Below are 13,415 nucleotides of genomic sequence, written 5' to 3' on the forward strand. Positions count from 1 at the left end.
CTCGGATAACGAAAGTAGCAGTTTATCCGAGCGCTTTTCCTGTACAAAACGATGCGGCGCCAGCGAGGCGGCGGAGAGAAAGACCTGGACGGGGCGGACTGGGCGGAGTTAGCATTCTTACCGGTGACAAATTGTAAGCCGCCTATCAGGAAAGAATGAATTCATGAGATAACTTTAGGATCGATATTAAGTCCAGCTAATTTGAGAATTAGACGTGGGTGCATAAAATTATGTCGGCATGAATGTCGAATTCCTGCCCAGTGGTGATAATGTTGTCAAAGCGTGCTAAATGGTTCCTAAGCCAGGAAGAGCGCCACAATAACTTGCACTCTGTCGGTCACTTTGACTTTGTGAAACTCAATTGTTGCAAATTCTACTGCTCATACTCTTCTGCTCATACACATTCTGTTGGATTTAGTAGTAAATGTAGTAGAAAAATTACAATGATGTAATTTGCATAGCTTGGGTATGGTTCTTTATCAGTTGTCCGGCTGCTTTGCTTACCACGCTGTATTTATCAAACAAGATGCCCTGCTCCATCACGCACAATTAAAAAAATGTGGCCATGTCTCATGAACCAGATTTCATCTTTTGCACATATTGCATAGTGTTAGGATACTGGAAATTGTCATCTTTGCTGTGCCACAGTTGTATTTGGAAGTTTCCAACTTGTGACAGAATTTGCTTGTTTCTTATATTCTCAGATATTTGTTTCCAGTATTACAAAAGATACAAACATGCGTACTGCATCAGACCAGCTTCTCTGTGCGCGAACAACTGCTGTGATATATCTCGTACATTCTTTCTTGAGCACCTTAGAAAACCTCATGCAGTGGTGCTCTTGGTTACTTAGTATGCTCGATAAGTTACATGCCTACAGAAATGTATACACAGTGTTTCCAAAAATGGGCCAGAAAATGGGCCAAAGATTAAAAAAAGAAAAGAAAATGTTTATCGCACACCAATAAGACGGAAAGCATCGTCTTGCAATTGGTGTGACGATACTCAGACTATTTTTCTTTTGTAATTCATTCATTCATTAAGTGAAATGAAGTAGTCAGTTTTTAGTTATAAGGATTACAGCCAAAATGTGAACGAGAAAGTTCTAGCTGGCGATACAACGACACAAAACACGTTAATTCCAACCTTGTACCTTTAACAGATCTTTTTTTTTTCGGCCCAAAGACTAAGTTTCGGGTTAGCAAAAAACACGACGCGGGACCTGTCGTGGACGCTCGACGGGTCAATGTCAAGCCAAAATGTCATGATAAAATATCAAAATGTCAATGAGAACTGTGACTGGTCTTCGTTCAATAACAGGACACTCGAGAGCGCTCTGATCCCTCGCTCCTGGCGCGTCCGCGACAGGCCCCGCGTGGATTATTTTGCAAAACCGAAAGTTACACCTTGGAACCGGAAAAAAAAAGATCTGTCAGAGGTACAAAGTTGCTATCAACGGGTTTCGTGTCGTCGTATCGCGTGCTATAACTTTCTCATTGACATTTTGGCTCTAACTCTTATAATAAAAAAGCTGACTAATTAATTGCGCATAATTAATTATTTGCAAAATAAAAAGCGTCTGAGTATCCTCACACTACTGACAACACTATGCAGTCCGCTTTTTTGGTGTGCGATTAATCTTTTTTTTATAGTTTTGCTTATTTTTTGTGGACTATTCTCTAGAGAGCTGGCCTGAGATTTTCCCTCTCCCTCGCGCGCCCCGCACACCCGGAGCGCGCCAATGGGAGGACGCGTGTGCGGCGTCGGCTGAGTGCCATCTGGGGGCAGAGGTTCGAACGTAGACGGGGACGTGCTTTTGGCGATGCTACGTCCACTGCGTCGTTCCATCCACCACGGCCCTGAGTTGGCCCGTGAGATGGCGCTGCTCGATCTGTCTGAACCTAGGGGCGTTCGTTCCTTGGGACCGCGAAAATGGTCGGCGATAAGTACTGAGTCATGATCCCATTTCTGTCTCTCTTTTTTTTTTCTTCTTTTTCTGTTTTCGTGGAATGAATTGACGGATTTTGACGGCTCCTGTGTTTGCTTGTTTTTGCTTTTAATAAACGTTTCATGATCGGCGTCTTTGAGCGATGTCCGCGTTTGTTTGTTTGTTTGTTTTTGCTTTTAAGGAACGTTTTATGATGGCTTGATTCATTGCCTGTTAGGCGCGGACTTCGAATGGCGCGTTTGCGGCGTCCTTGATGATGCCTGCGTTTGTTTGTTTTATTATATATATGGAACACGCGTTGTTACAGTGATCTTGATAAGATGTCAGCGGATTCGTTGCGCCCGTGTTTGGGTGATAGTAGGGCGTTCTTTGGCGTGTGTGTGTGTGCCTTCCCTTTTATTGAGCATGTCATGCGATTCGTGTGCGATGCGCTGTGGACCGGGACACGGCCGGTGAGAGGTATACCCCGTTTTTTTTTTCTTTGTCGTTTCGCGGGACAATGCGTCATTATGTACTGTTTCCCTCTGCATTTTTTTTCTGTGTTTCATACCCCCTCTTCACTGCGTCATGCGACACGTGTTGTTACGAAAGGAATTTGATGAGATGCCATGCCCGTGCCGTTTTTGTGCGTATGTTTAGATAATGCCGACAGAAGACTCTGGTTCTTTTCCCCCTTTTACTGAACATGAAGCCACACATGTTGTTACAGAAGGACTTTGACGAGACGCCCAGGCCGTTTTTGTGCGTATGTTCGGTAATGCTAGCTAATGACGAAAGAAGACTACTTTTTCGATGGTTTCTTTCATTAAACTTTTGGTGGCACCGTACCGCTGTCAATCGACTGGGCGCGCATCATCTTTCTACGTGAAACCAGGAGACGCATGCAACTGACCACAGCAGGCTGCGAAATTAATGTACATGGCATTTATTGCAACTAACTGCATGGACAGGTTTTTGTTGGCGATGACAACAGTACATGTGGTCGAGGGCGGTCCTCTGAAACCCGTGCCGTAATGCCTCGGTAGTGGAGTACACTGTTTTTTTTTATATGATGTAGCATATAATGATGCGTGCTCATGCAAAATGACATCCGACTCTCATTTTATAGGATTAATGGTTCCGGGACATTTCATCGAACGTCGTTTGGTCGAAAGCCGTTTGATCGAACGCCGTTTGATCGAAACGGCACCGGTCGTTTGATCGATTTTTTTATTGGTTCGCTTGTAGTGTTGATGTAACAAAAGACATGAAGAAAAACAAAATAAAGCGTCAGTCCTAGATGCTGTTATCCTAAGGAATATTTAACTCTGTGTAATACGCTTGCCCATCAACACATTCCTCACCCTAACACACTTCTTCGCATCCAGAAAGCGGTCCAAGGGCCTGGGTTGTTCACCCTCTCCCGTTCGACAACTTGATAGGTTTTTCCTCTCTGACAGATAGTGACTAAAAATGGCATACATGCCTTTCACCCCTAGTCCCCCAACACTTTGTCAAATAATAAACAACTTTGACAAATAAATAAATAAATGACATTCTTGAATGGTTTATTCGCGTCGAACGTGGACAAATTTTAACAATGTATTATTTATGTTTGTAGTGAACAACTGACATTGTATAGGAGAAAGCAGTTTCAGTTTATTTACTTTGCGCCTATGTGCAAGTGAATCTAAATTTGGTTTTTGCAACATACATGGAACCGAAGAAGTCCCTCGAAACCCAGACAATATAAGGCGGGGAGCTGATCTTCGTACTTTGTCTAGAAGGAAGCCACTTTTTCCTTCTTCTTCTTTTTCTTTTTTTTTATTGCGTACATGTGTAGGGATCCCAGACTGCAGATGCATACTCTAACCAAGGTTGAACTAAGGTTTTATATGGCTGTTAATTTAATATCATTATTTTGTACCATGACGAAACTTCCTTCTTAGCATCCACAGACTTCGAGTGGCTTTCGCGCACATATGGCTATCCCATTTCAGATGGTTCCCTTTAAATTTGTCGCCAGCAATGAAAAGGGTGCCCAGAAGAGGCACAGACTACCGGCTGCTCGCAACCTGAGGCCATTTGCTTCAATATGTGGACGGATATCAATATACGGACACCGGAGTGGTTATAGGAATGGCCCGATATGGATCACGCGTCGCATGCCGATATCCCGTAAGCCGAACCCCCCAACCGTTTTATAACTACCGGCTTAGCGCCGATATCACGATGTTGGAAATCAATGCTTTGTCGGCGGATAAGTGAGTGACAGAGGACGAAGCATCAGAGATAAAACGTGAAATTTAATTCAGTTAACTTCCCCGCGCGCAAACAGCTTTGAGATCATGTATCAGCGTCAGCCTTTGCTACATTCAGGATATGATTGTGCGATTGTTGCGAATATTTGCATTGGTGCGATTGCGAAGAACCGCAGAACACGCCTTCGCCAAGAACCTAAAGTGCCGATAAACTGATTATAACATAACAACAACAATAATAACGTCTAAAATGCTAATACGCCAATTCTAACGTCTATAATACCCACACTATAATTCTAACATGACCTAACATGTAGTATATAGTATAATAGTATAGTATAGTATAGTAATATAGCATAGTAATAGTAATAATAATAGTAGTAATAATAATATAATAAGTATATAGTAATAGATAGTATAATAGTGCATATCCCTCTTGTATCATGAAGTACCGCCGTTGGTGGGCACCAAAGTACAAATAAATAAATACATAAATAAATAAGCGTAGCAATGCATATATCACTCCTCATAGCCTCATAGATTGTAAATAGAGGCGCTGTCCATGTACTGACCGTTCCACGTCGTATTAAATTTTCCTACAACAGTAAACATCTAAAATGGTGGCAAATTGATTCTAACGGTGAGCAGTTGTCCGACGGGCAATTGTCTGGTGAGCAACTGTCCGGTGGCGTCCCATGAAACTGCATTCGATAAAATGGCATCGATGAAACGTCGTTCGACGAACCGGCGTTCGATGAAATGGGCGGACACCCGATATGCTTGCATTGCTTTTCTCAGTGCGCCGTGGTACGCAAGAGGCAAATAGGCGCATCCCAAACTAACGAAATCATAACAGACATCAGTCCAGCGTCCTTACGGTCCAGTACGTACATCAAGTGTACTACAGGAACCCACGGCAACAGGACATCGGAGGGAGTTATAAAGTTTGAGGTAGGACGAGCTTAAAAAGAACACAACTAGGCACGTGCTATACTTGAGCATACAATGGACCCAAGAATTCGTTCTATTTTGTCCTCTTAAGCCGTTCTGACCTCTTATCTTTGCACAACGAACTTTTCGTCACTGAACTTTGTGTTGTGAAGTCCGTCTTTGGGTCGCTCAGTGAATGCGGATTATTCCCCTACAAAGAGAAAAGAGGGGTCAAAACGCCGGTGGGTGGTTTACGCGGAACCGGCGCTTTCTTTGTTTCAGTATCTCTTCAGCTTCTAGACCTTAGCAGCGTAGCGAATTGTAGTCCATCGTTTCCGGTCTGAACTGGTGACTTGCAATGGCGTATGTGCCCGCAATGTTCTTGAACATTCCGTCCCACACAGTCGAAAGAAAGGAATGTCAGGCCATTAGCTAGCGTATTACACAGAGTTAAATATTCCTTAAGATAACAGCATCTAGGACTGACGCTTTCTTTTGTTTTTCTTCTTGTTTTTTGTTACATCAACGCTACAAGCGAACGAATAAAAAAATCGATCAAACGACCGCTGCCGTTTCGATCAAACGGCGTTCGATCAAATGGCTTTCGACCAAATGTCCCGCGTTCGATCAAACGGCTTTCGACCAAACGACGTTCGATGAAATGTCTCGGAACCATTAATCCTATAAAATGACAGTCGGATGTCATTTTGCATGAGCACGCATCATGATATGCTACAGCATATAAAAACAGCAGTGTACTCCACTACCGAGGCATTACGGCACGGGTTTCAGAGGATCGCCCTCGACCACATGTACTGTTGTCATCGCCAACAAAACCCTGTACATGCAGTTCCTTGCAATAAATGTTATGTGCATTAATTTCGCAGCCTGCTGTGGTCAGTTGCACGCGTCTCCTGGTGTCACATAGAAAGATGATGCGCGCCCAGTCGATTGACAGCGGTACGGTGCCACCAAAAGTTTAATGAAAGAAACCATCAAAAAAGTAGTCTTCTTTGGTCATTAGCCAGCATTACCAAACATACGCACAAAAACGGCCTGGGCGTCTCGTCAAAGTCCTTCTGTAACAACATGTGTGGCATCATGTTCAGTAAAAGGGGGAAAAGAACCAGAGTCTTCTGTCGGCATTATCTAGACATACGCACAAAAACGGCACGGGCATGGCATCTCATCAAATTCCTTTCGTAAGAACACGTGTCGCATGACGCAGTGAAGACAAAAAGGAAGTATGAAACAGAGGGGAAGAAAACGCAGAGGGAAACAGTCCATAATGACGCACTGTCCCGCGAAACGACAAGGAAACAAAAACGGGGTATACCTCTCACCGGCGGTGTCCCGGTCCACAGCGCATCGCACACGAATCGCATGACATGCTCAATAAAAGGGAAGGCACACACACACACACACGCCAAAGAACGCCCTGCAATCACCCAAACACGGGCGCAACGCTTCCGGGGACGTCTTATCAATATCACTCTACAACGCGTGTTCCATATATTTAATAAAACAAACAAACGCGGGCATCATCAAGGACGCCGCAAACGCGCCATTCGAAGTCCGCGCCTAACAGGCAATAAATCAAGCCATCATAAAACGTTCATTAAAAGCAAAAACAAACAAACAAACGGGGACATAGCTCAAGGACGCCTATCATAAAACGTTTAAAAGCAAAAACAAGCCATCATAAAACGTTCATTAAAAGCAAATAGAAACAAACAAACGCGGGCATCGCTCAAGGACGCCGAACATGAAACGTTTATTAAAAGCAAAAACAAGCGAACACAGGAGCCGTCAAAATCCGTCAATTCATTCTACGAAAGCAGAAAAAGAAAAAAAAAAAGAGAGAGACAGAAATGGGATCATGACTCAGTACTTATCGCCGACCATTTTCGCAGTCCCAAGGAACGCCCGTCCCTAGGTTCACAGATCGAGCAGCGCCATCTCACGGGCCAACTCAGGGCCGTGGTGGATGGAACGACCCAGTGGATGTAGCATTGCCAAAAGCACGTCCCCGTCTACGTTCGAACCTCTGCCCCAGATGGCACTCAGCCGACGCCGCTCACGCGTCCTCCCATTGGCGTGCTCCGGGTGGGCGGGGCGCGCGAGGGAGTGGGAAAATCTCAGGCCAGCTCTCTAGAGAATAGTCGAAATAGCAATTTGCATACTCGCTTACCTTAAATGAATCCGCTTAGCTTTCGTTACACTGTTGCATACTTTGGGTTGAGTACGTTGCAACTCTTCATACTCGTAAACCTTTTGGATGTTACCTACAAGCATTTGTAGTGATCCTGATGTAGGAGGAGCCGAGGTACGTAATAATTTTGATATTGAAATTTAACTCATGTAGCGTCACCTATAATCATAGTTGTCATGCATGCATGCATGCATTGCAAAGTCAGAAGGTTTCAGTTATTATGACTAATGCTGCGGTTGCACACATAATTATCTTTTGGTTTTGCTTCTTTGGAGCAGCTGTTGTGTACTGTGTTCGTTCGTGTAGATTTCGCTAAAATATATGCCATTTGCCTTGCACTGGTAAACATGGCATCGAATACAATGAAGCTTGTTCGACATTATTAGTGACTACGTTCCGGCCATTTGATGGTGCGCAAAGTGGACGTCTCTGAGGCGCAGGGATTTTGTATCATTTCGTGAGGACACATAGATGTCACAAGCTAGGTACGTAACTCATGGGTAGCGGGAATCAGAGGCATGAGATGCTACCACTGATCTCGATTGTAAAAGGCTGGATCGCGGATAGGGAGCGCGAGCGTGAAGAAACCGGCCGCCATCTTACGGTGCCCACAACAGCCGCCGCAGCGATCATGGCAACTTCTTGCAATTACGGTCGTACCAACCGTACTGGCAAGGTTACAGGGCCTAAACTTATACAGGTGAGTCACTCTTCATCAAGGAATAAATAGGCGTCCATTCTGTACATTTATTTGACCATAATGAAGTGTTTTTTTGCCCAAAACGAGCACTGGATGCAGGTTGCTTGATCGCTCTTCCGACGTTCAATCGAGCACACTTGCATTTTACCCGGCGGCAAATACAGTTTGAGTGCATAATATGCTTGAAAGAACATGTTACACTACACAGGTAGTGTTGTCATCAATATATGTGCGAGCACTCGAGCGCTTTTTTGCATGCATTGCTAGCATGGTACACGGTGTTCTCTGCGGAAGCAAGTGCCACATTCATTTCTTTGAATTACCTTCGCGCACAAGTTCGGTATTACGTCATAATAAGACCACGATTGCACATTTTTTCATGTATTGGTATTGTTTTGTGCCTTGGTTTGATTTATGACAAAGGATCCTACGTAACGGTGGTGTGGCGCGACTTGAATAACGGCTTTGTGTCTTAGCTGTATCGTCAGCTTGTTACGATAGTAATAATTTGTAGCGTGTCGTGCTATTTGTAGCAGTTTTAAGGCAAAAGTGGTCTCTCAATACAGGTTTCGTCATGAGGGCTGCCCAGTGAATAATCTGTGCAGTGTGATACGGCTGGGTGTACAGGTAAGTATCACGTTCCTCATCCACTGGTTTCTACTTTACAGGAAGGAACAACCTCATTGCACGCACTGTGGTTAGCCTCTCTCAGTTTTGCATATTTTCTTACATGTTCACATCAGAAACACACCTTACACTTTAGGCTCGTTCACCCAGCAATATAATAATTAGAGATTATAATTCTTTTTAGAAGAGTTCCCCATATTCTTTTTAGGATAGTTTTTAATCTTTTTAATTATTAGAAGATACAGGGATTGTAAACCATGTTTTAAACTGATGTTTTAACATTTGTCCAATGCATTTATTAAACAACATATTCATTTTTTTTCATTGGTTGGGTGATTGCACCCAAACCAATGTTCTGATGTATTATTTCCTTCGTTGTCGATGCACCATAAAGGTTGGAATAATCATCATCCATGCAGGTTACTTCACAGCTGCCTCGACATACTCAAGAAATGGGTGCAGAACCTGCGTAATGCCCGCAAACTTTGACTACCACAGCACCTCCAGAAAGTAAAGGGATATGTGTCACATGGGATTTTTAAAGGCATTCACAGTATATAATACCTTGTATGAACTGTTGTAGATCTAAGCAGCTTCTACAGTACACTCTCAGAAATTAAAACTTGCCAGGGAACTGTGATAATTGTTTCAGTTAATAGGCATGCACATATACGCTATAAGAAGACAATTATTTATTGAGAATGCACTTCTCTGGCTACTCATGTTGTTTACATCTACTGTTGATCACATTCATTTATCACATATTATATGCGTTCCATGTGTTGCCGTCGGCTAGTTGGAACGAGTACCTCCCTTTTTGTCGGATGATTTTGAGTGGCTTGGAGAATGACGGCATTCCTTTTGGAGTGAATCCTGGTTTGCGTACCCGAACGTAATCTCCTACTTTATATTTTGGCGCTTTGGCACTACGTTTCTGGTCCGTGTAGGTCTTGCTCTGTTGCTGATGCCTGCGCACGCGTTCACGTAGATTGGTCATTGCTGCAGCAGGATCATCCTCAAGTAAAGATGACGGTATCCCAACGATGTCCAGTCGTGTCCGTGGTTTCCTGCCATGTAAAAGTTCAGCAGGTGATTTTCCGGTAGTTGCATGCGGGGTACATCTGTACACTCCCAGGTAGTCGGTGACGGTTTGTCGCAGTGGTCTTCCTTCCAAGTAGAGAAGAAAACTCTATTAACTCTCTCAGATTAACTAGAGATTACTCTATCTCTACCTTTAGATTTACCTTACCTCTAGATTTTTAGCCTCCTTTACCTCTAGATTACTCTACCCTTCCACTCTCTATTAACTCAGAACTCTATTAAACCTTTCAACAAGCCCGTTTGCACGTGGATAATACAGAGATGAAAATGAATGTTGAATGCCTCTATCCCTGAGGAACTGTTCAAACTGATGTGAAATGAACTGGGGTCCGTGATCGGACACCAGGTTGTCCGGATAGCCTTCACGTGCAAACACTGATCTCAGGAAGTCCAAAATTGTTGATGCTGTCACATTCGCGCAGAACTTGGCCTCTGGCCATTTAGAAAAATAGTCCACCATCACGATGGCGTATCTGCAGTCAGGAGGAGCTTTTTCAAAAAGATGTCCCGTGAACGCTGGTGGTACCACTATGCGATTTCCACGTATTAGGAGGTCTTCGAATACCGTGAGTTCCTCTTGAACTCGAAAAAATGGCTGATGACTTGGCATCAAGTCTTGCTTTAACGGCCATCCTTCCATCACAAACTCCATGACTTGTTTCAAGATCGGATCATTCCGTGATGCTAATTGAAGGTCTGTCTTCGGTACAGACGTTTCGATTTGGCCAACAAAGTCGTGTTCTTGAATAAGTTCTTCAGTCTGGGCATCGTGTGACTGAGGCAATCGCGACAGCGCATCTGCTATTTTGTTGTCGGTACCCCGGCAGTACTCGACTGTGAAATTGTAACGAAGAAGGCGCTCTGTCCATCTACTAAGTCGCAGTGGACGTCTTCCTGTGCCGCGTGCCGATAGCAATGTCACCAAGGCTTGGTGATCTGTGCGAATAAGAAAAGGACGACCCCAAAGGTAGACGTGCCAGTGCTCGCATGCCCATAGGCATGCCAGCGCTTCTCTTTCCGCTACAGCGTACTTGCGCTCTTGCGAAGAAAGGGTACGTGAAGCGAAAGCAACTGTCCGATACATATTGCCTTGCATTTGTTGCAGAACAGCTCCTAGCCCGTACGAAGAAGCGTCTGTCTTGACGATTACTGGTAGTGTAGGGTCGAACGGGTGGACGACACGGTCTTCTCTGAAGAGTGACTTCACAGCATTGAAACTGTCATTGACAATGTCTGTCCACAGGAAGGGTTGATTTTTTCGTAGTAGGGCACGCATAGGCTCCACGACCGTGGCAAAGTTTGGGACGAACTTTGAGTAAAAACCTACAAGTCCCAAAAACGAACGTAGGGTAGCAACATCCTTTGGTGCTGGTGCATGTGTAATTGCTTCCACTTGAGAACGAAGCGGACGTAATCCATGAGTGCTTACGTGGTGCCCTAAGAATTCCAGCTCCTGTGTCTCGAACACACATTTTGCATTGAGCTTCAATCCGGTTGAGCGAATGACGGTGAGCACTCTTCGAAGATTTTCTTGATGTTCAGCTTTGTGTCTCCCAAACACAATGATGTCGTCGATGTAACATAATACTCCGGAGCAATGCTTGAGTATCAAAGACATCATTCTTTGAAACATGGCGGGCGCAGATGAAAGTCCGATGCAGACCCGTTTGAATCTGTAGAGTCCATCATGGGTAATAAATGTGGTCAAGCACCTACTTTCAGGATGCAGAAGGACTTGATGGTACGCTGACCTTAAATCGATTCGAGAGAAGTACTGAGCTCCTGCTAGGGCATTCAGCAGCTCTTCTGTATGTGGAAGAGGGAACAGGTCTGGTATGATGGCTTTGTTCACCTCACGAAGGTCCACACAAAGGCGAATCTTTCCATCCTTTTTTGGAATTACTACAATGGGGGAAACCCATTCTGACGCCTCAACCCGTTCTAGTATGTCTTCCTTTTCAAGGCGACGCAGCTCTTCCGTAACAGCGTCGCGAACTGCCAATGGCAGTCGACGTAGTTTAGCAATTACGGGTGGGACATCTTGACGAACTTTCACCTTGTGGGTAAATCCGTTAGCCAAACCCAGCTCTGTTGGAAATAGCTGTGAAAAGTCCTGTGCAAGTGAGTCTGGTAGCATTGATGAAGCGAAGGACGTTTCATAGCAGCTGAGTGTTCCACCTTCAATATGTATGCCGAGTCCTTTGATGGCGTCAAGTCCCAATAACGTTGTTCCTCTGGAAACTACGAAATAGCGAACAGCATGGTGCTTGTCTTCGTAAGTGACGGCAGCCTCGAAGCACCCCTTTACATCAATCTTCCGTCTTGAGTAATCCACTAAAGCAGTGCGCGGTGGAACCAGAGTGAACCGATGAGCGAAATGTCTCCTGAAGAGATCTTCTTGCAGAATGGATACTGACGATCCCGTATCAATCAAGAACTTTACCGGTACAGTTTCAAGACGCGCTTCGATGAAGAGGCCTTGCCCTTCCTTTGAAGGTACCACGACATTTAGAACTTCATCCTCCTCTGTAGAAAGCTCCTGTACTTTCGTCGGTGTCTTCAACGCACGACAAACCGTGGCGTAGTGACCAACCTTGCCACAGTTGTTGCAACGCTTGTGAAACGCTGGACAGTTCGAAGCATTTGCGAGATGCTGCATTGACCCGCACCGATAGCAGCGTAGTCTTTGCGCTCCGTCCTTGCGCTGAGAGTTCTGGGAATGATGCAGCTGGAGCGTTTGTCCTTTACTTTGACGCCCTCGGGTTTTCGACAACGGAGCGTTGCCGATGGCTTGAACGACATCACCATGTACGAAGGACTGGGTTTCGTCCGATACCCTTTTACAATGCTTGGCGATGTCCACGGCACGAGAAAACGTTAGAGCCGATCCGTCAAGGAGAAGCCTCCCACGTATTTGCTGCGAATATACTCCTTGTACAAATTGGTCTCGCAAGTTGTCTTCAGTTTGGGCGCCAAAGTTGCATGAAGCGGATAACTCCCGTAAGGCCAAAACAAAATCGTCAATGCTCTCGCCCGGTAGCTGAGTTCTTCTCCTGAAGTTGTGGCGTTCCGTCACCACGTTGATGGTGGTAGCGAAGTAAGCATCTAAAGTACGTAGGGCCGTTTCGTACTCGTCAGGGACAGGCGTCACTGTACCTGACACGGTACTTGTAGACGGTGTTGCGCCGGCTTCACGTGATGCAGTTTGCGTAGCTTCGTGTACTACTTCTGGAAAGGTATTATAAATGCGAAGGCCTTCTATCCCCAAGCAATGTAGAAGGATTTGCTTCTTCCTTTTTGATGTGAATTCCTCAGCTCGTGAGGCTCCCAAGAAATTGCAGAAAAGTTGTCTCCATTGCGTCCATGGAACGTTAGGCTTGCCGGGAGTGGATAAGAACGTGGGCGGAGGCGTAATACCGCCGAAGCTCATGAGGAATCTTCAACGTGGTGCAGTTCCTTCTCTTCTCAAAACCCTCGTCGCCAATGTGGTGTCGGTCGGAAGGAAATAACTACCTTTGTAAGAAAGAATCCAACTTCCATGGAGCCTGCATGACGCGACCGTCCATGAGGAGATCAACTTCTTTCTCTTTATTTTCGATGACCATCGTGCTGACCATCTGGTCCGCATGCTCATGCCGATATGGCCGTAACAACACA

General features: G+C 44.9%; 1 protein-coding gene across 1 annotated transcript; it reads right to left on the bottom strand.

Moving 5' to 3' along the window:
* Positions 1 to 9,960: 9,960 nt before the first annotated feature.
* Positions 9,961 to 13,188, bottom strand: LOC135375498 (uncharacterized). The gene has a single exon (XM_064608189.1). It carries the CDS (start codon positions 13,186 to 13,188, stop codon positions 9,961 to 9,963), a length of 3,228 nt encoding a protein of 1,075 aa, XP_064464259.1.
* Positions 13,189 to 13,415: the final 227 nt, after the last annotated feature.

The sequence above is a fragment of the Ornithodoros turicata genome, unplaced genomic scaffold (genome assembly GCF_037126465.1).
Source record: "Ornithodoros turicata isolate Travis unplaced genomic scaffold, ASM3712646v1 ctg00000882.1, whole genome shotgun sequence".
Lineage (NCBI taxonomy): Eukaryota > Metazoa > Arthropoda > Arachnida > Ixodida > Argasidae > Ornithodoros > Ornithodoros turicata.

Excerpts from the sequence above, each read along its gene's own strand:
- LOC135375498 (XM_064608189.1), bottom strand. The coding sequence starts at position 13,188 with ATGAGCTTCGGCGGTATTACGCCTCCGCCCACGTTCTTATCCACTCCC.